Here is a 24511-nt window from a genome sequence, read left to right on the forward strand (position 1 = left end):
GCTATTGAGCTACTATGAGAAAATCTCCCTAATAAGATTTATGTTCAGTTTTCGCTGAGTGCAACTTCTGATGAGGAAGGGATGGAAAAGTGTCATTACAGAGAGGAAGACTTTTATGGCTAAAAATGAAGAGATATTAAAGTGCTAATAAAGCATACAGATGGCACTTAAAGCCTTTTACTTTAATTAGGAAACCGATATGCCTCGACTTGTCCCAGAAGAAAGTTTAGTTCGGGTCCTGAATTTGGCAAAGAACCCTGTTCAAGTGACAATCCAGGACAAGGACCTATTTCAGCAGCCTGTGGAGGCTTTTCAGGTAAACATATATTTGGGGCTGGAAAGCCTGACTTGCATCCCATTGAAGAAAGGGCTTTTTTTTTTTAAGGCATTTTCTAATAAAGCCAATGGATGCAAAAGCTTGTTCTCCTCCATTGCCTTAGAAGTGTATGGGAATAGCTTTACAAATGGAACATATTATCTCTGTTATATGAGACAGAAATTGAACACTTGGACACATATTTCTGTGGCAAAGGGAACACCTTACATTTACCTGTAATTAGGAACAAAGGATAACAGGGTTACAGGCTCCTTTGAAGAGAGGATAGTATTGCACTTAGTGGGAAAAGACAGATCCTTTCTCATCTGAAGAAAGTGTAACCAAGTTTGTTTTCTTCCACAGAACCCAGCTGAGTACTCAAAATTAATATTGAATGGAGAGCAACAGAGCCTTCGCTTCACCCTGCAACATCAAGGATTGACTCTTGCTTTTAACTATATCGTGAAGGAAAAATCAGTATACAGCTTAATTGTTTTTGAGGCAGAAGGAAGCCTATCAAGCCGCTTAGTGAGTGTGGGAGTGAAGTGTAAATACAGTATTAATTCAATGGCTGTGATGCTACAATGGGGTAATAGGCTCATTAATTCATTTGCTCAGTTGCAATGTCTGTCTGATTGCTCTCAGATGCTCTAAACCTGACTTCTTAGCTAGCGGCACTGGATCTGTACACACTTCTACTGGTTGATTAATAGAGGCGTTGTGGCATCTGAGAGTTTCTGGGCACACTTTAATCCATTGAATGCTGCAGTGGGAGAGCAGAGTCATGCCTGCTAGGCAGCAGAGCTTGAGAAAGCTGGGGAAACAGAGAGCCAGAGATTTCCCCCCAAAGATGGTTTTATAAAGCAAAGATGTTAAAGAGGCTCTTGGGCTGGCCCTGGAATAACAGCATCAGAGGAATGATTCCTGGTTTAGTTATTGCAAGTGTTTAGTGAAAATGCACAGAAGGCCCATTTGTTTTGCTGAACAGAATAAATGATTAAGCTCATTTCAGGCTCTGCAGCAGAGCCGTCTGCATTTGGACTTTTGTATATTGCTGCAGCAATCAGAGAAGGGCATATTGGGAGATACAGGGCAGATTCTGATGTCTTTTATGTGTAGCTGTATCCTAAGAAGCTCCCTTGAAATGAATGGTGTTATTGCACACTGTGGCAGGTGTGTAAATGCCATCAGAATTTCTCCTCGTGCTAAAATATCCATTCTCTTTGCAGTTTCTCAGCCTCCTACATTTCAGGGTTGCCAAATGAAACATTCAATATCATATAGTAGAAATCACATAACTGTTTTTAAAAATGAGTTTTAAGAATTTATTTTGTTATAACATTAAGGGTTTTTTCTGCCTTTATGGTTTGGAGCCTACAGCTCATTATCACACAATGTTGTTAAGTTTCCCTGTGACCTTGATGACTGAGTGCTGTTGCCTTAAGAAACGGATACTTGTACAGTGATTTTCATACAATCCTTAAGAAGCAAAAGCCTGTGACAGGCTGAAGCAAAGCAATCTCTGAGCTTCAGTACATCTATGCTGCCCTAGCTATTCAGCCTGTGCTTAAATTAGTGCCCACTGTGGCGTGGGCAGGCTGCCATGTGCTGGGAAACAGCCGTGCTGTTGGGGGATGCTATTGACCTGTCATTCACAGCTGTAGATAAGGGAGATGTGGAAGACAGCATGGTAAATGATACTCATTTTTTCAGCATTGCAACACAAGGAAGGCAATGCCGGTATCACTGCTGTGTTGCTGGGCTTGCCCTGGAGTAACCTCCCACACTGCTGGGTTTGGCCCACTCACTCAGGTGGGATTGCTTTCCTGGAAGGATCCAATCTGAAATTGGTTTCTTCTCCTTTGTGGGCTGTTGAGTAGGCAGGAAATGAATTTGAGAGCTCTGGGGGTCATCAATGAAAACGAGTTATAATTTGGCTGGCCTATCTGCAATGAATTAAAGTGCTCATCCCCATGTGTCTCCCGTGGAAAAAAAAATGATGTTGCTGTTTATTATTTATTACTCTGGCATTTATTATTCACTGTGGCTATTTATTATTTAGGGCATATGTTATTTGTGGGTAGCATATCACACTAGGTACACTAGGCGTTTTATAGGTATACTGAAATTCTGGATCCTTGGTCTCAAAAGCTCAGGGTTTAGCATCAGGAAAAAAGTGTGGAGAAAGGGCCAGAAAATTTTTAGAGAAAGCCAGTTTCTGAAGGTGGAATCAGTCTCCTTTGGCTTGCCAGAGTTCCATCTGTGGGCAACGCAAATTGAAATTGCCCTGCCAGCTTAAATGGACACGACACAATTTTGGATTTCTGCCAGCCAAGAGCCTTGCTTTGTATTCTTTTTGTGTGACATAGAACCTTCAGGGCAGGGCTATGTCTTTACTGTATTTTTCGGCATTGTACACCAAATAGGCTTTCTTTGAAGGAATGTTGACCAGGTTAACTACTAAGCTGCTGCTCTAGCTGTGATCTCCAGGAGAGACATGCTCACTCCCCAGTGTGCCCATCCAGGTGGCCATTTCAGGGATTTGTCTGCAGAAACTGTGAGCACAAACAAGGTTGGTGCATCATGGTCTCTCCTTCTCTCTGCTGGCACCATACAGCAATTTAATCTCTTGAGTATTCAGGGTCAGGGAAAATATGAGTGGTACATGATGATCAGTATAGTAACGTAGCAGTTCCTCTTGGCTTTAGACTTCTGTGAAGTCTATGAATGTGACAAGAATCAGGGTCTGAGAGCTGGACAGTTTCAGGTTTTGTAGGAGTAAGGCACTCAAGTTTGCTTGTAACTAATCACTGAAAGATGGTAACGTGGATAATGCTCTCTTGCTATCTCCAGATCAAGACAAATACTTTTTTGGAGGGTGTTACATGCCTCAATAGAAGGATGACCAGCTGAAACTCTGTAGGCTTTGTTACAGAGGAGATGACAGGAAAAGCTATGATCTCATCTTGGTGGAGATGAAATTTTGCCACTGGCTTCATTGTGTCAGGACTTCCATCTGTGGCCTGACGTAAAGCTTATGTGAGAGTACAGTTGATTTCCATAGGCTTTGCAGCATGTGTGACTCCACAGCACTAATGTTTTCTGCCTCACATTGTTGAAAGGCAGCATTAATAAACATGTTTGATTTTTTTTTTCTTCCCCTCTTTAGATTACAGACTTGGAAGCAAAGCCAGAAAATGGTTTGGCAGCTGTTAGGTAGGAATGGATTTTTTTGAGGATTTGGAGGTGGTCGGGAGAGGGAAAGTGCTTTTGTCTAATGCAAACTGTCTGTAACATAACCCAGATGTTCTCAGGTTGGAATCTAGTCCACACTTCTCATGCAAGACTCGTGTGTCAGCTGCGGAGGCTTGACAGAGTGTCACCTCCCACACATGTCATGCAGAGCTGAGCATTATTGCTGCTTACTGCCTAGGATAGTCTGGGCTGAGATGGCAACATAAAAGATCTCCTCCCTTGGAAAAGTGGCAAATTCATCTCACTTTGTCCCACCTCTTTGGAAAAGAAAGAGAAGAAGCAGTTTGAATAGGAGCTGTTGCCATGTCCTCTGCAAACTGGCCAACTCATGATGTTCTTACTCAACCTCATGCCCAAATGCCTACTAAATTGAATACAGCAACAGTTTTACATCCTTGTAAACAGTTCAGCTGGGCATTGGGCTCCGCTCAAGCAGCTAGTCTACTTTCCTAATTTGAGCTAATCCATGTAGTCCATGAACACTCCTGTCCTAGTTTGTGCCAGCTGCTGACATGCAGAAGCAGCAAATTTGAAAAAAAAAATAAAAAAAATCCTTGTGCACTGTCTGGAGGATTTGGGCAAGCTAAAATTAAAAAAAAAAACAAAACCAAAGCAAAAGACCCAAAAAAACCCCACCACAAAAGTAAAACTATGAAACAACCAAACAAAACAAACCTCAAAAACAATGTCTAACACCATTATCTGAAAGCCTATGTTGACAAAGCAGGAGAGCGGTACCTCTTCATAGCCCTGTGCTTGTGAAGGCTTCTACTGACTAAACACTACTTGATTAATACCTGCAGTCAGGAATGTTTTACATTTACTTGTGGACATTTTTGACAAAATCCCCAAACTTTCCCTTTAGCAGTTTGTAAAAAGGAGGAAGAAACTATTTTTCCACTGAAAAGTTTTCTTCATTAAGCACTTGACTGTCTTCAGGGATTATACCCCCATATTTTAAGACAGATCAAATAAAAAGCATTTGGTTTTTCCAACAATTTTTGAGTTGTCAAAAGGAAACTGTATTTTATGTATTAAAAAAACAAACAAACAAACCAAAAACCAAAAAACCAAAACATTCCATGTAAGTTTTCTTTTGATGAAAATATCTTACTGTGCTAGAAAACTCTTTCCCACTGGTAGAAACTCATTGTCAGCATGATGCACATGCTTATCAGGATACACAACTTCATAGTTTCCTGTGGTGGGCTGAGGCTCTGTCCTCTCAAACAGCCACAGAGCAATCATCATAGAATCGTAGAATGGTTTTGGTTGGAAGGGACCTTAAAGATCATCTCATTCAAACTGCCCTGCTGTGGGAAGGGACACTTTCCACTAGACCAGTTGCTCAAAGCCCCATCCAACACTTCCAGGCTTGGGGCAGCCACAGCTTCTCTGGGCAGCCTGTGCCAGGCCCTCACCACTCTCATAATGAAGAGATCTTATATAAATTAAGCCCACCTTCTTTCAGTTTAGAGCCATTTCCCCTTGTTCTGTCACTCCATGCCCTTGTAAAAAGTCCCTCTCTAGCTCTCTTCTAGCCCCTTGAGGTACTGGAAGGTGCTGTAAGGTCTCTCTGGAGCTCTCTCTTCTCCAGGCTGAACAGCCCCAACTCTCTCTGCCTGTCTTCATTGTAGAGGTGCTCCAGGCCTCTGATCATCTTCGTAGATTCCTTTGGATTTGCTGCAATCTTTGAAGGTCTCTGAGAAGGGATTGCCTGGCCTGGAAGTTCTAACCCATAAAAAGTGAGAATCACTTTCCATAGGAGATAGAGTAAAATTACACAGCAGAGAAACTTATATTGAAAAACTGGGCAATGAATTTGGCAAATATTTTGGTAACTTGCAGAAGAGAATGTCATAACCTTATGGAATTACTGGTACACTTTGGGAGAGGGAGCAAACTTCTGATGTGTCTGCTATAATGTTTCTCTTGCCTTGTCTGACAGCTCAGTGAAATACGGTTTCTTTGCAGATTCATTAATGGTTTGAGCCAAGATGTCAACCTCACCATTGATAGCAGAAAGTTCATTGCTATTCAGAAAAACTACAGCCCTTCCGAGTACTCACTGCTGGAGAGGGACATGTAAGTTTCCCTTGCTGTGCTGAAGGTCCTTGCTGAGGCCTTTCCTTGGATACATTGAGGCTTTTCTCAGGCTAATAGTGAAACTATCATTGCTATTGTCTTGGCATTTGGTTATGGGGGCAGATGTTTGTAAAAAGTAGAACTACCAGCTCTATGCAGAGCAGGTGCTCCAGGCAACTTGTGTGCGTGCAGAGGCTTTTATTCACATTATGTGGGGACCTGGAGGGAAGAGACTGGTCATTCTTGTGCATCTGTCAGTAGAGTAAGGTGGAATATGGTGAGGTCCCCTCTGCCATTTGGGTCCTGCTTTATTTTGATACTCTCTCAGGCACAGGTTCTTAGTGTTAGTGTGCTCTCACAGAAAGGCCAATTCAGAGTGTTGCTATGTGGGCTGGTAACATCAAGTAGCATTACATGGCTTTGCAGGCTGAGCTTGTTAGGGGCTCCATATGGCCTTGGTTTGGCAACATTTGAGTTGGCTCTTGTAGGGTATTTCTAGCATTTCCACTGTTTCAAAACAAGCTTCATGGCTTTTCTGTGCATCAACTCCATCCAAAATATTTATTGCTGCAATTTAGTAGGATGCAGCAGCCATTGTGGCAATGCTGCTGAGCCTCTGTGCCATCTCACACATCCAAAATCAGAAGAACAAATATGAAGGCTAATTTGCTCCATTGAAAGGAAACAAAGTGGCTTCTGGGTGCACATCTCTGATTTCCTGCAGACTGCTTGTCTGGCCCACAGTTCCTGAAGGAATGGAGCAAAGCTGGGAAGAAAAATAAACCTGAGGGGAAGAAAAATAAAATAAATCAGTACTAAGAAGAAGCAGAAACCATTTAGAAATGTTAGTAATAGCCTGGATCATTAGGTGAACTCCAGTCAGTGCCTAAGTGTTTCCGGAAGGAAAAGTTGGCAAGAACTCTAATGATCATCTGACATAAATGTTGCTGCATCTTTACATCTTGCATCCTTCCTGCCCCATTTTAGGGGCACATTTGATAGCTCTGCTCTGTGTTCTTTGTCTGTGGAACTAACTGAGAAATACTGTTCTTTGTCCTTTTATCTAGATATAATAATGGAAAATGCATAACTGAAGCAGGAGAGTTCCCCCTGGAGCTGGGGCTGCTCGACTTTGGCGCCTCATACACCATTGTGATAACTAACGTAAGTGTTCCTGTGATGGAAACATGCTCCTGTTCTAGTCTCTGGCAGGGCTTTTGCTCTTATGCTGGTGGCTGTCATTTGCGTTCTCCACTCTGAGACCTGGGCAGTAGCCATCTGAAAGCAGTCCATTATGCAAGGGCTAGTAAAAGGTTTTGGCACCTACGTAAGCAAGATGGGTGTGTATTCATTCCACCTTACACTGTGATCATGTCAGGTCTCATGAGTTGAAAAGAAGTAAAATCTCTTCCTTGATAGAAATCCTCCATGGCAAATCATATAATCTCTTGTTTGTGCTGGTCTCACGCCATCCTTGAGCAGTTAACATTGACCCAGCACACTGCAAAGAGCTGTTACCATCTGCCAAGAGCTGACTGCTTGTTTTCTTTAAAGTACTGTACCTGGTGGTACCTCACACCTGAAAAACTGCAGAAACAGTCTGCCCTATCCCCCCATTTAACTTACTGAACTAAAGGCTGATTTTCCAAGATTTGCAGATTATGCATAGGGGGAAGAGGGACAAAGTATTGGGGGAGGAGGTTGGTGAGATTCTACATCTGTGTTTCATCCTCTCACTGTCAGTACAGCTCATTTGGAGCCTAGTGTAAAGTCAAGGCATGGTTTTCTGAACAGCCTAGCCCTGATGGGGTGTGAGCACTGCTGAGAGGGTAGATACCTTTCGCTGCCTGCCAGCCTCTTTGACACCCTGCTTCAACCTGGTCCAGCTGGTTGGAGCCACAGAGATGAACGTGCTCAGCTTAGTTCCCATTTTAACCTTTCCACTGCACAGGCACACAGACAAACCAGGTCTGACAGGACACACTGCTAAGCTGCCCTCTGAGACTTTGACTACTGTGTTGTGATGAGCAGAGCAAAGTGTTGTCAGCTACTCCCTGGCAGTAGCATCTCCCTGTTGGGCAATTAATGGGAGCTGTTCATGTCTGCATAGTCCAAATACGTAGGGGGAAAAATATAGCCATGAAGCACCTGGCAGTTCTTTTTTCTAATTCCAGTAGCTGGAGTGGGATGTAGGGCCCTGGAGGGAACAACCAGATGCTACCATCTGTGAGTACAGAGATTTATGTACATAAAACACACACGCACTTGAAGTGATGTTGGCCAGACCCTTCTTCTATGGCTGCAAGCCTCTTTCACCAGATGACAACCTAAGCAGAGAAGTTGCATGAAAAATATTAAGAAAATTGCCCCAGAGCCTGTGGTAACACAACTGAGTCAGGGCCAGCTGAGGCAGATGTGTCCCACATCACTGTGGCCAAGGATTCCTCTTTGCGGTCCCATCCGCAAAAGCTGCTGCCATGGCTGCTTAGGGTGGCTCTGTGCCTCAGCCCCTCAGCCCTTCTGAACCCTGTGCTAGTCATTTAATCTTTTTAACCCTCTCTCTCTGTGGTTTCTGCTTCTGTAGAGAGTTGGTTTGCTCCAGGCCAAGATCACTTTTAATTATTGCAGTGATTTGTACTGAGCCTTGCTCCTCTGCCAGAAGTGCCATATAGAAGAACTAAGAATGCAATATATCAGTCTGCTAATGTAGCTGAACTATGATACTTAAATCATGGGGATGCTGCCTTCTACCCAGCCTTCCACAGTGTGCAGTTATAGTGTGGGGCATTGTGACATTTCTTTATGGGCTAAAGAGCATTGCACAGCCCTCCTCTCACCCCTTTTAGCCTGCTAAAATACAGTCTCTTTATTTGCCTCCCTGGCAATGATTGGTGATTAACTACATCTCGTAAACATCCCTTGTATTTTCCCAAGTACTCTCCTTAAACACAGGGCTTTCTGCCTGAAGTCATTTCAGCCTAGTGTTTTTCTGGCTACTAGTCAAATCTCTTTCTGCCTCTGAGCCTCTGTGCTTCAGAGGCAGTATTAATTACACCTGGGAAAGCAAACAAAAATAATTAGGAATACAACTACCATATCTATCTGAACACATCTGATATGGAGCAGGCTTTGCTATTCTTGGCATTCCTCAGCTGAATTTGTTTGAGCGTCACTGTTATCATAGGGAAGTTGTACAGAGCTGATAAAATGGGAGCAGTGATCACATGCTTGCAGTGAGTACTTGTCCTGTCATCCTTTTTTGGCCTTGGGGACAGCACTGGGTCACAGGCTCTGCAGAAGTACCACACAGGCTTTTCCCAGCCCAGCTACAGAAGGCAACTTGTTGGTTTACAATAACTCAGGGAATTCTTTTGGCACGTGAATGAGCTGGAATGCTTCCATCCTGCTCCCTCTACCTTGTGCAGCAGGAGTCAGCCCATTCCCAACAGGCTTGGAAATGGCAGGGGTCAAACCCGTAGTTTTGCTTCAAATGCAGAGCTTTGCTTCCACCTTTGCTTAAAATGTTTTGGTAAATTCACTGTTGTCCAGGCTAAGAAAGATCTGCTCTTTCAACAGCTAATAATGTGCCTTTATTTTTCCTGCTAGATTTCTGGAGGTGCTGTTAAGACATGGAAGTCAGAAGACATCAAAGCCAACAATGTCCATATGGCTTGGCAGTTACCACAATACTTATTAATATCTGCTGGGGAGGTGATGTTCTCCATTACAGGCCTGGCCTTCTCCTATTCTCAGGTATTCCACTTAATGATAAGGGGCTTACAATTAGACTTCAGGATTTATTCCTGCATCTGTCATTGACTTGTCATATGTCCTTTGACAGGACACTTACTAACGATGTTATCTGTGCTTCAGCTGAAAGTGGGATTATAACACATCTTGTTGGGTGCCCTCAAGCTAAATTAATTCATACTCTGAAGATACCTGTTCTTAATGATACTTGGAAAACTCCTTATCTGGTAATCCTGAGAACACAGAACAGAACAGGATAGAAGTTTCTTTTAATGTGAAAGCTCTGAATACTGTAGTGTCAGGGTTTACTCCTAGTGAAATATTTTGTGATACGTATTTTTCAGTGATAAAATGTCAAAGGTATCTCAAGGACTACAGGGTGGCATAGGAGCTTGGAGTCTGCTTTAAACTGAGAGATTGAGGGGGTTTAAAGCCACATGAGTCAGTAATGAGGGAGCAAAGGGTAAAAAGTGTGCAAGGGATGATTTGATTGCTGTCTGGGGAGGTTTATGGGAAGAGAGGACTGAGACATTACAAGATCAAAAAGTTGAAGCTACTCAAATTTATCCTTGGAGTAAAGTGCAGATGTTTATTAATAAGGATGATTAATACAGTGGGATGATCTATAATGGGATGTGAATAATTTGTTATCAGCAGGAAATTTAACATCAAGATCCAGTCTCTTTTGCAAAAGCGTACAGCCACATGGCACCAGAGCTGCAGGGCTTGTGTGGCTCCTTGGACTTCCTGATCCTACCATTTCAGATGATGCAGGTTGGGGATGACCAGGATTCAGCTCTGCAACAACAACATCTCGTGCTTCTTCATGTGTCCTCCTGTCCATGTTTTGAAAGCTCCTTGTATGCAGCTGTTGAAATTAACCACAGAGATTAAGCTCTGCACAGAGGAAATCCCACCACCTCCTCCCAGGCTGAGCCCAGTGACACCTGCAGTCATCACAGGATGAACCAGGGCTGAAGGGCACAGCATGACACTCACTGATCAGGCCCTTCTCTTTTCAGTCTCCAGCCAGCATGAAGTCGGTGCTGCAGGCAGGCTGGCTGCTCACGGTGGCTGTGGGGAATACCTTTGTGCTCATTGTTGCTGAAGCTGCACCAATGGCACAGGTATGGTTTGGCTCGTAAAACTGAGGTTAATGCTTTAAAACAGGCTTCTGGTGCTTCTGGACATCTGTGTCCTGGAGGCTCAGCTTCCCTGCACAGACCCAGCTCCTGCAGCTGAGGGATGGTAGCCCCCCCCGAGCTGCCTCCCAGCCTGTGCTCTGTGTGCCCCTCAGCAGTGTTGCCCTGGGGTGCAGTGGCCCTCCCTGAGCCTGCCAGTGGCAGTAAATAGCAGTGACCTGCACTGTGATAAGGTTGCTGAAGCTCAGCTCTAGGCAAGCTGGCTGGATTTGAACCTGGAGCCTGGACACGATGCCGGCCACACGTTGAGTTACTTACCAGGAACAACTAGACCAGTGGGCACTCAGCCTCCTCCAGGGTCTTGCTTGGGAATCCTTCCAGGCCAGCTGCCTTGTGGCACCCCTGAGATCAGGATTATGTGGGGAGGTTGTGTTGCAGAGGTAGTTTAATTCAGGCTATCAGCCTTCTGGGATGATGCCATGAAAGCGTGAGCTGGGGATTATTTCTGGCTAACACAAAGCTGCCTCTCCCAAAAGCATCTTCTGGGCAAAAAGCCCAGGTAGGTATGTTCTAGTCAGGACAGACTTGCAAGAAAAGATTTAATTAAACCAGCTCAATCTAACTGGTTTATTTCAAGGTATATCACATATTCATAATTACATTATGTGTACAAGCATTTACTAGAAAACAGGATGAGAAAGTTTCTATCTTGTGAGCCATTTTGAAAACTAAAAAGTAATTTTCACCCAGCTCTTGAAAAAGCACTTGAAAGTGCAGAGATATCCTCTGGACTGAGAGTCTGGGGTCTCCTGACTTACTGTTCTTTTTTCTTTCCTAGTGGGCTGAATTTGTCTTGTTCACTGTTCTCCTCTTTGCTGTGTGCATTATTTTCTCCATCATGGGATATTTCTATGTCAGTGTGGATCCAGAGGACCTAGAAGAAAAGGAAGAGAAGAGAGAGACCTCAAGCAGAGGAAACATGATTGGTCTCGTTACTCAGAAAACAAAGCTCTAACACACGATGGGTTGGGGTTATTTTTTAAACTCACTTATGAAAGGGTAAAAGAAGGGTGGGGACAGTGTTATTTTATTTTAGAACATTGCAGTCTTTATTACACAGAATGTAGCCACCTTATAAATGGGACCAAATAGCCCTCTATAAAAACAATGGGGGTCCTGAAATCAGAGCAAAACTCCCTGGGAGAGCTCCTCTGGTATTAAAAGCCCTTATTAGTAATTACAGTGTAAATTGAAACCTGCCCATCTTTTTAAGTATGGAATGCTTTCCTATGATTTTCTCTTAAACATATATTTAGGGCAGCAGGGAGGAAGAGTGAAAGGAGTGCCATATGACAGAAAAATTTGGAGATGTCAGGAGAGAAGAAAGAAAACCTAGTATAGGAGTTAGGGAAGAATAGATTTAGTGACAGAAGAATTTTTAATGCTGTCGTCAAGGACTGTAAAGGTTACACACAGTCCCACAGGATTTCATCATGTAACTCTCCCTATGAGCATTTCATCCCATTATTGCATGTTATGAATGGTTCTGATTTATGATTTACACCTCCAGCTCGGAAGTAATAACAGGGAATTAAATTCTGCAGGCTAAAATATTCCCAAAACACTACTGACAAAGATAGTCTTGCTACCATCTCTCCAATACCCATTTTTTCCTAGAAGTTTTTAGCAATTGATGGTGTTCTTTGATTAGATGTGATTAGAGAATTGGTTTGCGCTTTCTTATTTCAGAATTCTAGACAGTTATTTGCCATCTTCCTATACATTAAGCCATTATTGGACATTTGCTTTTACAGCATCTGTCACTTCAAGTTAGGATATGGTTGATTTCTTATCTCATACTTCAGTTATTCCCTACTGGGAGACAAGTTGCAGTAGTTTCTATAAAATTCCAGGCATCCTGCGGTGAGTTAAACAAGGATGCACTTTATCATTTTTTCAGTCTACAAGAGGAGGCCATGGCATATGAGATTTTTCTTTTTCGTCCTCATTTTTATGTCTCTCTACCAAATTTTAGATATAGCTATTTTACTGGAATAGTGATATAATTGTTTGATTTTCCTCGATTGCATGAGGCTGTGATTTTATGTTCTGCATGGAAGTAATTCAGCCATTGCTGATCTAGTAAAACTCCTGAGAGAAACCCTGCCTTCCTCTATCACTCCAAGGTTGCAGTTGTAACAGGTATGGCCTAATTTAAAACCAGGTTGTCAATAGGATCTTCAGGTTCACAGAGAATAGATTTTAAATTATGCTTTCCCCTTCCATCTTGGCATTGGTCTTAGGTGGTTGCTAATACTTTGATTCAGATCACGAAATACATGTTTAATTTCATTCCTGTTCAGGACAGTGCTAGGAAATACACTTAGTTTGTCACCAGTGCTCCTTTAATGTGCTGCCATGTGTGTGTATGTCTTCTTGTGTAAGACTGAGAAAACACCGCTTTTTGGTTTCTAACTGGAAGACTCACAGCCTAAGATTGTTTCCCCACCTTCTTATTCTATATGGAATCCCACCACTAGTTCTGCACAAGCTCCTGCCCACTGTGAAATAGCATCAAGGTCCTCTGCCAGAGGGGGATCATGATCTCTGATCAATGGGAACAGTCTGTGGGTGTGCACGCAGGAACACTTGATGTGGTCAGTCAATGCAGAGCCATTTATTAAGCTGTGGTAGCTGGATCCAGGGAGCTGAACCCTGTGACTCTGTGGGGAATGAAGGGCATTGAAAGCCATCTATTAGGTCATCCAACCTGCTTCTCAGAAGCCAAGTGAGGATTATTCCCCTCTGTTCCTTTCTGGTATTGTTCTCCTGCTGTGATTCTTTGTGTGCGTTCTTTCTTTTCCAAGCATTGTTGTTTTCCTAATCCCATTTTATGATACACTGTGAATCAGCTCAGAGGCTGCTGAATCATTCTGCCATGATGCTGTTTGACCAGCTTCCAACTTGAAGCACTAATAGAAAGCATTTCTTCTTTCACCCACTGCAAACAAAAATCCCCAAACTGAAGGAATGGCCAGGCTCCAGTTACACTGAACAAACACAATTTAGAATTATTGGAGCATTTAATTTTTTATAAGCCTAGAATTTGGAAGTATGTTGGAGTTTGAGGGCATATGTGGTGAGGAGACAACTGAAAATTATTGGAGCACTTTCCTTAGGAAGCACTTGGTAAGCAGTTCGAAGTGGCATGAGGGAAAGCAAGGTATCCAAATCTCTGAGACTACATATGCCTAAGAACTTCTTGATTTTTTTTGTTTTATTTCCTTATTGGCAGCACTACCAGAAGCTGTCACACACTCTGAGCTTTATTTAAAGGAAATGTTCCAAACTCATAAAAGATACATTTAGGATGTCATCTGTATCTGCTTTTTAGACTCCTGATGCCAAATTGCCCCTTTCCAAACATCTCCATGTTCCAAACTATCACCATAATGCTGGGGGGAGGAAAAGTTGCAATTCACATTTGGGAAGGTTATGAACAGGAAGGCAATGTTATAAATAAAGTGTTAACATGAGGCTGGGGGCTGCTTCGGCAGCCCCTCCCAGAAATTGCTTGCTTGAGGGACTCTGGGGCTCTGTTCGCATTTTCCTTCCAGCTGACACAATTACTACTTCTCGCCTGCTTGTCATGACCTGTTGGAAGCTTTGCCCTCCTCTGATCTGCCTGCTTGGTTGCTGGTATGATCCTTCCCCACTGTTTAAGCTGTAGCTTTGCTAAATTAGACCCATTTATTTGGAGTGGACCAGCAGTGAGGAGGGATTTCCACCAGTCATGCTCACAAACAGCCAGGAGCAGAGTGGGGGCTGTAATGACCAGCTGCCTCTGTTGTAGCTGAAGAAGGTTGCAAAATAGCCCATTCAGCATAGCACTTCTCCAGTTTTACAGCCACAGCTCTGTCCTCAGAGCCCTTTCTTCACTTGTCAGTGGACTCAAGACTGGATCAAAGATTTTGGATCTGACTCTGCAGTAGTGAGGCCTCTGTTTTTTTCTTCCATACAGCTATGTCAGAGATAGGTTAAGGCTCAGCTCTTAACCCCCAAATTTAGAAAAATATTCCTTATTCCTCTCAGTTATTTGATTTAGGATCAGAGAGAGAATCCAAAGTATATGCATATGTAAAGCTCTATGACCTCCTACAGACAGCAGCCTTCTGCCAGTCCAGTTTCACCTGTCACTGAAGAGTCTCAGCTGCTGGTGGAGTTTGCCCTGGAGCAGATTAGGGAAAGCTCACACTAGCTGACCTACAGAAATTACCATCTCCAGCTAAGGGACAGTAAAGAGGTGGTGAGGGTCTGTAGGTGTGTTGCTGCACAAGCCTTCATGGAGATTCCAGGCTTCACTCTGGAACTATGTGCGTTTCTCTGTTTTTCTGGAGGGTGCTTTCTGATAAAGATTTTTTGTGCAGCACATTTCCTTTCATTTGCACTGGTTGTTACCATTGTTCCCTGTAGCAGATTGGAAGTGTGGCCAGTGTTATTTCCAGTTTTGCATGAGATAAGCAAAAAAATGAGATTTCAAACTCAGCAGAACAAGGTCTCAGCTGTGGGTTCTTAAATTTACCTCTTCTTTCTGTTAAATGCCTTTAGATAGCAAGCTTCTCTGTACATCTAAAAGGACTGGCATCTCTCATATCTTCCATCTCCCTTTCACCATTGCCCCAGAATTCCAAAGGATGAGTTTTAGAGGATTCCAGAAGAGGAGTCCTGGGAGGACAGCATGGGACTGGCTTGGATGCAACTGGTGTATGCTGTCAGTACTGACTGGGAAGCAGGAGCCTGGATCAGGAGCTGGTTCCTCTCTGGATACCCAAATGGGCCTGGCAAAGTAGACTGAACTAGAGCTTTTCCTGGTGTAAGATATGGTTTCCTGAGCAGTGATCTGGGTGTGAGTTTAATTGTGAAAGTGAAATGTGAGCGAGTGAAGGGAAAAGTTTTCACTGTACTTGGATTTGGCCTGAGACACTGTGCAAGGAGGCTGCAGACTGATGGGCAGGAAGTAAAGGGCTGCTTGGTCAAGGTCTTTCCAATTCATCAGTGAACAGCTGAATTTACACTGAATTAGCTGGAGAGAAGGTGAGATGGGAGAAGTGGAAAGCTCAGATGATTAAACAGAGAATGACTTCAGACCTTTCAGCAAAGTGCTCTCCTAGCTGGTGGTGAAGGGCCATTGGGAGAGGTGGTCACCCATGATTTGAAAAACAGGTTCATCATTCCAGAGTATTGCAAAAAACAGCATGAAGACTGGTAGCGGTGGGTCTGCAGTGACTGGAGGAGGAGGTGGCTGTGCTCCCAGCAATGTCCCTACCATCCATGGCAGCCACCACCTTGGCTTCCCCTTAGGACAGAAAAACCAGCTGATTGGGTATTACAGATGGGATTGGCACAGGGGGGAGAGCTACAATTAGAGATGATTAACAAGTTTTAGTCAGGGTTATACACAGAAGGATAATCTCCTTTTCTCTCTATGTTGAATTTATTTGCTGAGCTACAAGAAACACTTTCTAGCACCAGCTGCTTAAACTTGGGAGTTCAGCTCCATGGCAAATACCGTAGCTGCTGAATTTTGGATGGTACCAGACTCTGCATTTCATTATCACTACATTTCTTATTGTGATACAATTTTAAAACGGCATTTAAGAGATGTCTGGTCCCAGATGTTGACAGATCTGGCCAGGGTTTTGCATGTTGACAGCTGGATTCACTAGCTGTTGATAGCTAGTCTTTCATATTAACATGTGCGATGAACCTGTCACATACGAGTAGATGTTGTAGGGCCCTTGGATTTCTCCGTCAGTTTAGGAAAAACCCCACAAAATTTCACATGAAACTGGCTAAGCATGAACTGCTTCCTTGTGGGAGCTGCCCATGTGCTTTGTAAAGCAGGGACCCTCATTCATCTCTTAAAAAGTGCTCCCCAGAGAGACAAAAATAGGGACATTTAAACATTTTGCCTTGAGAAGGGCTTATGTTGCATTATGGAAATTGCATGAAGGAGAAGAATTGCTTTGCTTGAAATCCCTCCTTCCTCACCATCTCAGGTGGACAACAAGGTATGAAACAAGTTGTGTCTTAGTAAGCTGCTCTATCTTTCCAAGGTCTCTCCATGCTGTGTTTTACTAGCAGATCAACATTAACCTGGCTCTAGCACCTATAGATCAGAAGACTGTCAGGATGCAGCCTCCCACAGTTGGCTGATCAACTCTGATCTCTTCATTTTTAATGAATAGTTGTAGCAGTTATCCTGCAGGGCTCAGTCAGAATTGTTCTAAATTTAGGCCACAACTAAGGACCTGAGAGAACTGTAATCAACAAGATAAATAGCTGAATTCTCAAAAACCAACTAAAACACTGGCTTAGTGCTTAATTAAAATTTTAATATGCTTACAGAAAGTAAAAACCTAAACCAGAATTTAGCAATGCAGTCAGAGCAATGAGGAGCTACAATTGGAATCCAGCAGCATGGCAACTGGCAACCAAGATGAAGACACAAAAATCAAGCAAACATCCCTTTTAAGATTATTTTATTTCATTGCATATGTTGTTCAGTCTGCTTGGCCTGTCCTGTTCAATCAACCCATGTGTGTAAAGAAAAGACACTGAACTCACTTGCTGAAGCCATGTACCCTTCCCAGGCTGCAGCTGGGTTTTCCTCTTGTTGCAGACTCCCAAGTTAGCTCCAAATGACTCCTTTCACTAGCAGTCAGCCCCCTCTGTCCCATATGCTGGTCTTTCTTCCCCAGAAGTCACTCAGACTTCTCACAGATGACTTTGCCAGCCCTCAGCACCTTGCTTATTCCTCCTCTCATGCAGCCTCCTTGTTGCCAGCAACAGTGTTTTCTTGGGAGTTGTCCTGGGTAATGCTGCCCAATTTTCCACATCTAGAAAAGCTGCTCACCCACAGGAATGCTGTGTCTGGGCAGAAACCACGCAGAGCCAAATGACTGGGTGGTTGGTAACAGGGCATCTGCCCTGGCTTGCTTTGGCTCTGGCTTCTTGTCACAGCCTCGTATGGCCTGACACATCTTATATAGGCAAGTCAGTTCAGAGCACAGGGGTTATCCAGAATCTCCCTCTCATCTCTCCTGTACCCAGTTAGCTGACTACAGTCAGCCCTTGTGTTGTACCAAGTCAAGCCACAGAGACTTCTGTACTGAGACACGTCTGTTACCAGCCATGGGGTGTCCATTTGTGCTCTGTGGCCGTCCCAGGCTTGACAAGGGATGGTCAAGCTTTAAAAGCCAATGTCAGGGTTTTGTTGAGAGATCTGTGTTGCTACTGTGTATTACCATATGCTGCCAGGCTTCAGCTTCTGAATCTTCTGGTCAAGGAGCAGCAGTCTGTGTGCCTGGGCAGGGCTGCTCCTCCTGACACAGGGACCTGTGCTGGTGCTGCTCACCCATGGCGGGGCACTTTCTGCTCCTTCTGTGTCTGCTTGCCCATCCCCACTGACCAGGTCTCAGGTAACTGGCATCTCCAAGATCTTACAGTGTTATATACCTGCTCACAAATGAAGTTTCTTCAAATGGAAGTGAATTTGCTTGATTAGAGCTCTGACTCTACCCGAATTTGCTTGGAACTACTGGGAGCCTTTGTTTGGGCTTTTGCTCTGTTTAACCTGTGCATCAAAACACTCTCTGAGTAGGCCCTCGTACCTTCATGCTGTCCTCACCAAAGAAAGAAACCTCTCAAAGGTACTGTGCCAATATGGGGTTTTCCTGCCCAAGTTAGAGGTGAAGCAGGCCAGCAGGAATTCATCAGGCACCAGGAGCTGCTGCCTTTGAAAAAGTCAAACTGCAGTCAATCGCGGTGGCGCCCCACATGTGAGGCCGTGCAGTCCAGCTCCTGCTGTGCCCTCAGCTCAGCAGAGGCCAGCGGATGCTCAGATGCCTCTCTGGGGGCTGCAGTTCCCAGCTCTGAGCACTGGCCAGCCCATCTGTGTGCCAATTGTGGGCTCTCTGTGCCAGCTTTGCTTCCTGACACTTTTTACAGCACAAAATCTACACAGGAAAGAGAAGAAAGTTCAGTCTTTCCCTAGAGTGTATTTCATTTGCTTCCCCCCCCCCCCCCTTCTCATTCACAGCCAGTGTCATTAGCTGCCCTGTTACTCCAGGGCTGGCCAAGGGAGCTGTGCAGTCCCATCATCTCAGCATTGCCTTGGAGCAAGGGACTCTCTTACTCTGCCCACCCATGAGCACCTTCCTGGAAGATCTCCTCAAATTCAGGTCCCCCACCTCTCCAAAGTGCACATCCCTCACGAAACCAAGGATTTGACAGATTTTTAACCTTTGTGGGGATTAGCCAGCCTGGGTAATGTTTGCATTTTACCCTTTGGTATCTGCTGGTTGTGGATTTACTTTTGGAGCTAATATCACTGGTTTTCTTTCTTTTTCCCCCTCAAAGGTTGTCCTGAGCACCTGCACTCTCTGTATAAAATAAATAAATGGCCTTGCCTGTTTGCAGGCAGGTGGTCCATCCATCTTCTGCCAAAACTTTGACAGTGACGTGAAGAATCCTTCTGCACTAATGGTGCCAGCATAGTCCTTTACATCCCTACTGGAGGATTTCTTTGTTCCTTCTTTACACCATCCTTTTTTGCATGCTGGTTGTAACCAAAGGGCTCATGCTCCATTTCCCAAAGCCCACAGCACTCCTCAAGCTTCTGTAATGCAGGCTCTGAGTTCCCTCTTCTGTTTGAGCTGAAAACTATTAAAAGCCATTGAGAGCTTCATAACCAGCTGGGTTTTGTCTAGCAAAGTTCTTTTTTTTTTTCCTATATTCACATCTATCACTCACAGCTATGCAGTGAAACACTGCTCAGTCTTCTGTCAACTCTCACTTTTCTGGAGATGGCTGGGCTTTTAGCTTTTCCTTAAAACCCTTACCTTTGAAGCCTATGGTCCTAAAGCTGTCCATTGTTCAGCATCCCTTGAAGCCAGGGATTCGGGCTCCTTCCTTTGGGTTTTTGCTTCAGTCTGCTCAGCATTTCTTAGCTGATGACACTGTATTACACCTTCTGGGGCCCACTATCCTACTGGGATGAAAATGAGCAGAGGAGTCATCTCAGTGCCCCTAGACTGAACCTGTTCATCTCTGAAAGTTTTGAGCCTCTTTTCAGCTTGTTAGGGAAGAGCAGGGACTTTTCCACATAAAGGTATGCTCTCATGCTTAATGCATCCTTCTCTGGCTGGGATGGGATGCTGCCAGGTCAGAGCAGATCTGCCACTTTGTGCCTACTTTCCTTTGGCTCTTCATTTCCTTGGGTTCATCTGCTCTGGCCCCCTCCTTAGTGGGTCTCTCAGAGTAACCATAGCCACTCCACGGGAGCTGTTGCCTCCAACAGTTTATTTTACCAGTCTCATGATATTACTTGTGGTGACACCAATCATGGGGTTTATATTGCCTTTTCAGTCTCCACTCTCCGCTTCCACGTTTTTGCTGTGGTTTCTTTTGATTCAGACTGTCAAGTTCTTGCCAATTTTGTCTTCCTGCCCGTGGCTTCCTGTTATCAATGCTGTGCTTGGAGTCCAAGTGCCTTTCATGCCCCAGATCCACAAGCTAAGTAAACTTAGAAAATCATTAAGGTGGACTTTGACCAATCCTGTCTCCATCAAAGACTGGGATTAATTTAGATCCCTTTGATAAACTGAGCTGATGGGCTAATTTGGATTGCACATGTGGTATTATGAGCCTCATGAGGCTTATGATTAAAAGACATAAGAGAACATAATTATTTGGAGAGCTACTGGGAGATTGCTGTAGCTCACTAGTCACTTCTTTATCAGAACAAAAGAAGAGCCCAATTCTCCAGGGTGGCAGGCAGCTCCTGGGAAGTGTCCCTGAGTCTCTAATTGCTGTGTGAGGCCAGAGTCTTGTTTTGATGTGTGTGATAACACTGTGGGGATGGTGGTGGGGAAAATGTTACTCTGACCATTTCTGTCCCCAAGGCACTTGCTCCAGGAGTGAAACCTTTCACACAGGTGGCTTATCTCTTTTTACAGTTGCTTGGGTTTTTTTCCACCATAAACTACAGTTGCCTTTGCAGCAAGATAGAGCTCAGCCGGGTTTCTTGGCTGGACTCTAATCAAATCCTGACCTGCATGGGGGGGTCAGTGCAATCTAGGCTGATCCCCTGCATCAAATCTTCAAACCTGGGCTGGATCCTAACTCTACAGGAAAAGCTGTGTTAGCTCAGGCTGTGCAGCAAGCCCTGAAGATGAGAAATGTCTGACTGGACACAAATATAGTTTTGCCTTTTTTTTTTTTCTCTCAGGGTCAGGTTACTGAGTCAAGGCTGGATGGCATAATTGTAGCAGGACTATTCTTCTTTTCTTTTTTTTTTAAGGAACATTCATGCTGCATTTTAATTACAACATTTAGAATATGTCCAAACAGCTTGAACTCAAATTGATCTTGTTTTTCAGCTGGGAAGCTTTTCATCTATTATTATAATAAATGTGCAATTGATAATAGTTTAGGTGCAATACAGCAAAGCTTTGTGTTATGCATCAGCTCTGGAGGCTCAAAATTTTCTTATTATCCATTATTGATATGACAGTTTACAAATATTTAACAGACAAATTACCAGGTTTTTCTTGTTCCCTCTTAGTTTGCAAGTCTCAGTCCTTTTGACAGCTGAATTCAGGATTAATGATGATCTTGTTTAAGACAATTGTTTGCTAGCAAACAGATTTACTCTCTAAACCTACAAGTGCAGTAGAAGAACTAACACTGGCACTTTGAATTAAATCTCATCCTCAAAGCAAATTTTTTAGCTTTATTCCCTCAGTTCTCCTAAGAAGAAATCAGATTTGCCTGGTAAAGCCCTTAGGCCTGTTATTAATTTCTTAGTTTATGTAGTCATTTTAAATACAGACGTATGTAGTCATTTTAAATATAGATGCTTAACATGAAGGGCTGGCAAAAGGAGTGGTTTTTCTCTCCCAGCCCTGAGCTTGCTGTGTCTGTTCAGACTTAAGTGCTATTAGGTCCTTTCTGAGCACAAACATGGGAGCAAAGAGACCACCTTGAGTCTCCTTGGAAAAGAGAAATCCAGAAGGACATGCTGGATTTTGTCCTCTGTAAAGTACTGGAGACATCACAGGGAAACATTCAGTCCAGGTCCTGAGACTGGTAAAATACATCCATGCACTTCAGCAGCTTCCTCTCCATTCAGTCCAGGTCTGAGCACAGGGTAAAGGGCACAGAAAAGGCTGAAGCACCAGTTTCTGCATGGGAAGTTTGTTTCTGGTGTAGATGGCTGGTGGTACAGCAAGGAGGGTACTACACCCCATGGGAAAGCCCGATGCGTTCCCTGGGGGAATCGGGCATCTTTTGGGAGAAAACACAGCACCAGACTAGAGACTAAAAGAAAGTGTGAAGCCTCTGGAGCACATGCTGGGCACAGGGCCATCCCTGTCCTGTGGTTTCTGACCGTGGCTTTGCACTCACAATACAGGAATTCACTGGTGTGTGGGCCTGGCTTTGGAGATGAGAAGTGAATTTGTTCTCAAGAAAAATCACCCTTTGTTGGCAGAAAATCTGTGAGTTGTGTTCCCCAAGGGCTTAGTGTTTGAAAAATCACAGATGATTATAAGATAACACATTTGAGGGTTTGTTTTGGTTTGGGGTGTGTTTTTTGTTTTTTGTTTGGTTGAGTTTGGTTTTGTGGAAGGTTTCTGTTTGTTTGTTTGTTTATGTGCTTTTTGAATATGAGAAACTGAATGCCACACATAAATTTCTCCACAACTGATCTGGCCACAAACTTTTTGTTTTAATGCAAGAAAATCTGAGGCTCTCCCTAAAAAAGGAGCCCCCTGCCTGAGTTCTGAAATACCAAATGTCACACCAGCAAAAATTACTAAAGTTGGCAACTCCGAGTGTAGCGTATCATATTGATCTTAAACAATAATAAGCCAAATCAAACCAGACTTGATGAAAGAGAATAAAAGCATGCAAGCACCACAGCTTGGCTTGAAATAAGGTGTTAGTAGAGAGTGTTTATTCGTTACATTTTATTTGATAAGCAGTAAACCACAGACTCGCACTGCATACAGGTTTGAATGTGCCCTCTGCTAATTGCCCATCGCCATTTGCAATGCAAGCACTCATTACTCACTTCCCTTGGAAGCAGCGTGTCCAGCATGGAGCAGCAGGGAGAGGGGCACAGCTGTGTATGTCAGCATCTCTGCACACGTGTTTTCAATCTTGGAATAATCCCCATAATATGGACATCTTAGCCTGGTATTTAAGCCTTCATCTCACTTCTTTTTAAGGCTTGCTTAACACTTTTCCAGTTGATTGATACAGCATCAATCACAGTAATATGCCAGCTATGATGTTCCCCTTAATAACTACTGAGGAGATGCGTGGCTCTGGGCTCTGACCCGAGCACAGGCATTTTCTCTGCAAATACCAGGGGAGATTGCTGACAATAGCAACTTGCAGATGTGTGGGGCAGCAGCAAGAAACTGCTCATCATTTCACCCCCAAGTATCTCCCATCTTGGGAATGTGGCTGTTGCTGGGGTTACATCTGCAGCCCTCTTCTGCTCTTGGGGCTATGGCTTTGTGAAAAAACACGCTTACATGCAAGTTTGTGAAGTGGAGCGACCAGTTGGACACACCAAGGGTAAACTGGCTCCAGTTACCTGTTTTGCTTACACCAACTGCCATGTATTGCAAATCAAGCCGGTCATAAGGAACCAAACTATTAAGCTGCTTTCTCATAATCATTAATTATAAAGATACCATCACTCATGTTTGTAATCTATGAACTGTCCTGTGATAGCAGATTTATTTTTTTCAGTTCAGTGAATTGTGATGGTGAGGCTGCAAACAGTGTTGGCGAGTGATTCCCGCAGGGACCTGCTCCTGCAGGAGCAGGTCTGAGCTGGTGAAACCCCTTTTCATGATGCAAAGCCAGCACAGTGACCTTGTGGGTACAGATTTACATTCCCCCAATCCTCCTGGCCACCCTACCCAGTCTTTGGAAAAAGCTCAGCCCAAAGGTGTCCTGCTTAGATGGTCTGGCAGGGCAAGGTCAGGCAAGTATTTGATACCCTGACAGTTAATTTAAGGGGAAGCTTTCAAGCCTAGAGGGTGTCACCCCAAAGACTTTCTCTGGCATGCTGAACACCCCAAAACTTTGCTGGGATCCATCAGTATCTGATTTCCCATCTCCTGCTTTGCAAACTCTGTTATGTTTAGGTTCAGTGTGGCAGACAGGGAGGGGGGCTCTTAAACCCCTCCTAGGGCAAAGCAGCAGCTATGGGGTAAACTCCTTTTTTCAGGCCTCTTCCCCAATTCATCCTGCTGATGTTCGGTCTTCCTTACACATCTCTGCCTTTTCATGCTGCTGAGAAGAGCACCAAAATGGGTCAGAAGACGAAAAGCCCCCCAGAGCTGCTCATCCCAGCAGGGTCACTCTCTGCCCAGGTTAGTCGCGATCTGGAGTCTGAGCTTCCAACAGGACTTGCTACCACAGCACCTGGGACAGTCTTGCACTGATTCCTCCCATAACTGCCTTCTGGACAGAAGTATCACAGCTGCTCGGTCTCCTCAGATGTGCACATGAGTCCATGCGTGTGATCGGATCACTGATAGATGCTCCACAGCCATCTGGATCTAGGGAAGAAGTGACAAATCCCCCCCTCCACTGCCACACCTTCCGTGAGAGTTTGATGAATGAGATCTTTATTGGCTGCTGGGCTAATTAAATAGAAGTTGCATCAGCTTCTAGCTGACAGGCTTTAATTGCTCCTGAGCAGATTTTGAGAGGACCAGATGAATACGAAAATAAAAGGAAAGACTATGGATTGGATCCAAGGATGTATCTGACTGCATTGTGCTTCAAATGGAAGTTTGTCCCACCTTTCCCTGGGGACCTGAGATGGGGCCGTGCTGTGAGAGCACACAGGGAGATGCTGTCAAAAAAGCAAAAATTA

At 44.0% G+C, this 24511-nt stretch overlaps 1 protein-coding gene across 8 annotated transcripts in view; it reads left to right on the forward strand.

Moving 5' to 3' along the window:
• SLC15A2 (solute carrier family 15 member 2) overlaps positions 1 to 24387 on the forward strand; it is a 70048-nt gene extending 45661 nt beyond the window's left edge. For 7 of the 8 annotated variants that reach the window (XM_032692649.1, XM_032692657.1, XM_032692656.1 and 4 more), the window contains 8 exons: positions 191 to 316; positions 680 to 844; positions 3486 to 3532; positions 5546 to 5656; positions 6724 to 6820; positions 9263 to 9409; positions 10429 to 10533; positions 11387 to 24387. In XM_032692649.1, coding sequence (XP_032548540.1) covers positions 191 to 316; positions 680 to 844; positions 3486 to 3532; positions 5546 to 5656; positions 6724 to 6820; positions 9263 to 9409; positions 10429 to 10533; positions 11387 to 11563 — 975 coding nt within the window. In that variant the 3' untranslated portion in view covers positions 11564 to 24387. The remainder of the gene's footprint in view (positions 1 to 190; positions 317 to 679; positions 845 to 3485; positions 3533 to 5545; positions 5657 to 6723; positions 6821 to 9262; positions 9410 to 10428; positions 10534 to 11386) is intronic. The other variant, XM_032692655.1, reaches the window with a different exon arrangement.
• The last annotated feature ends 124 nt before the right edge of the window (positions 24388 to 24511 follow it).

The sequence above is a fragment of the Chiroxiphia lanceolata genome, chromosome 7 (assembly GCF_009829145.1).
Source record: "Chiroxiphia lanceolata isolate bChiLan1 chromosome 7, bChiLan1.pri, whole genome shotgun sequence".
NCBI lineage: Eukaryota > Metazoa > Chordata > Aves > Passeriformes > Pipridae > Chiroxiphia > Chiroxiphia lanceolata.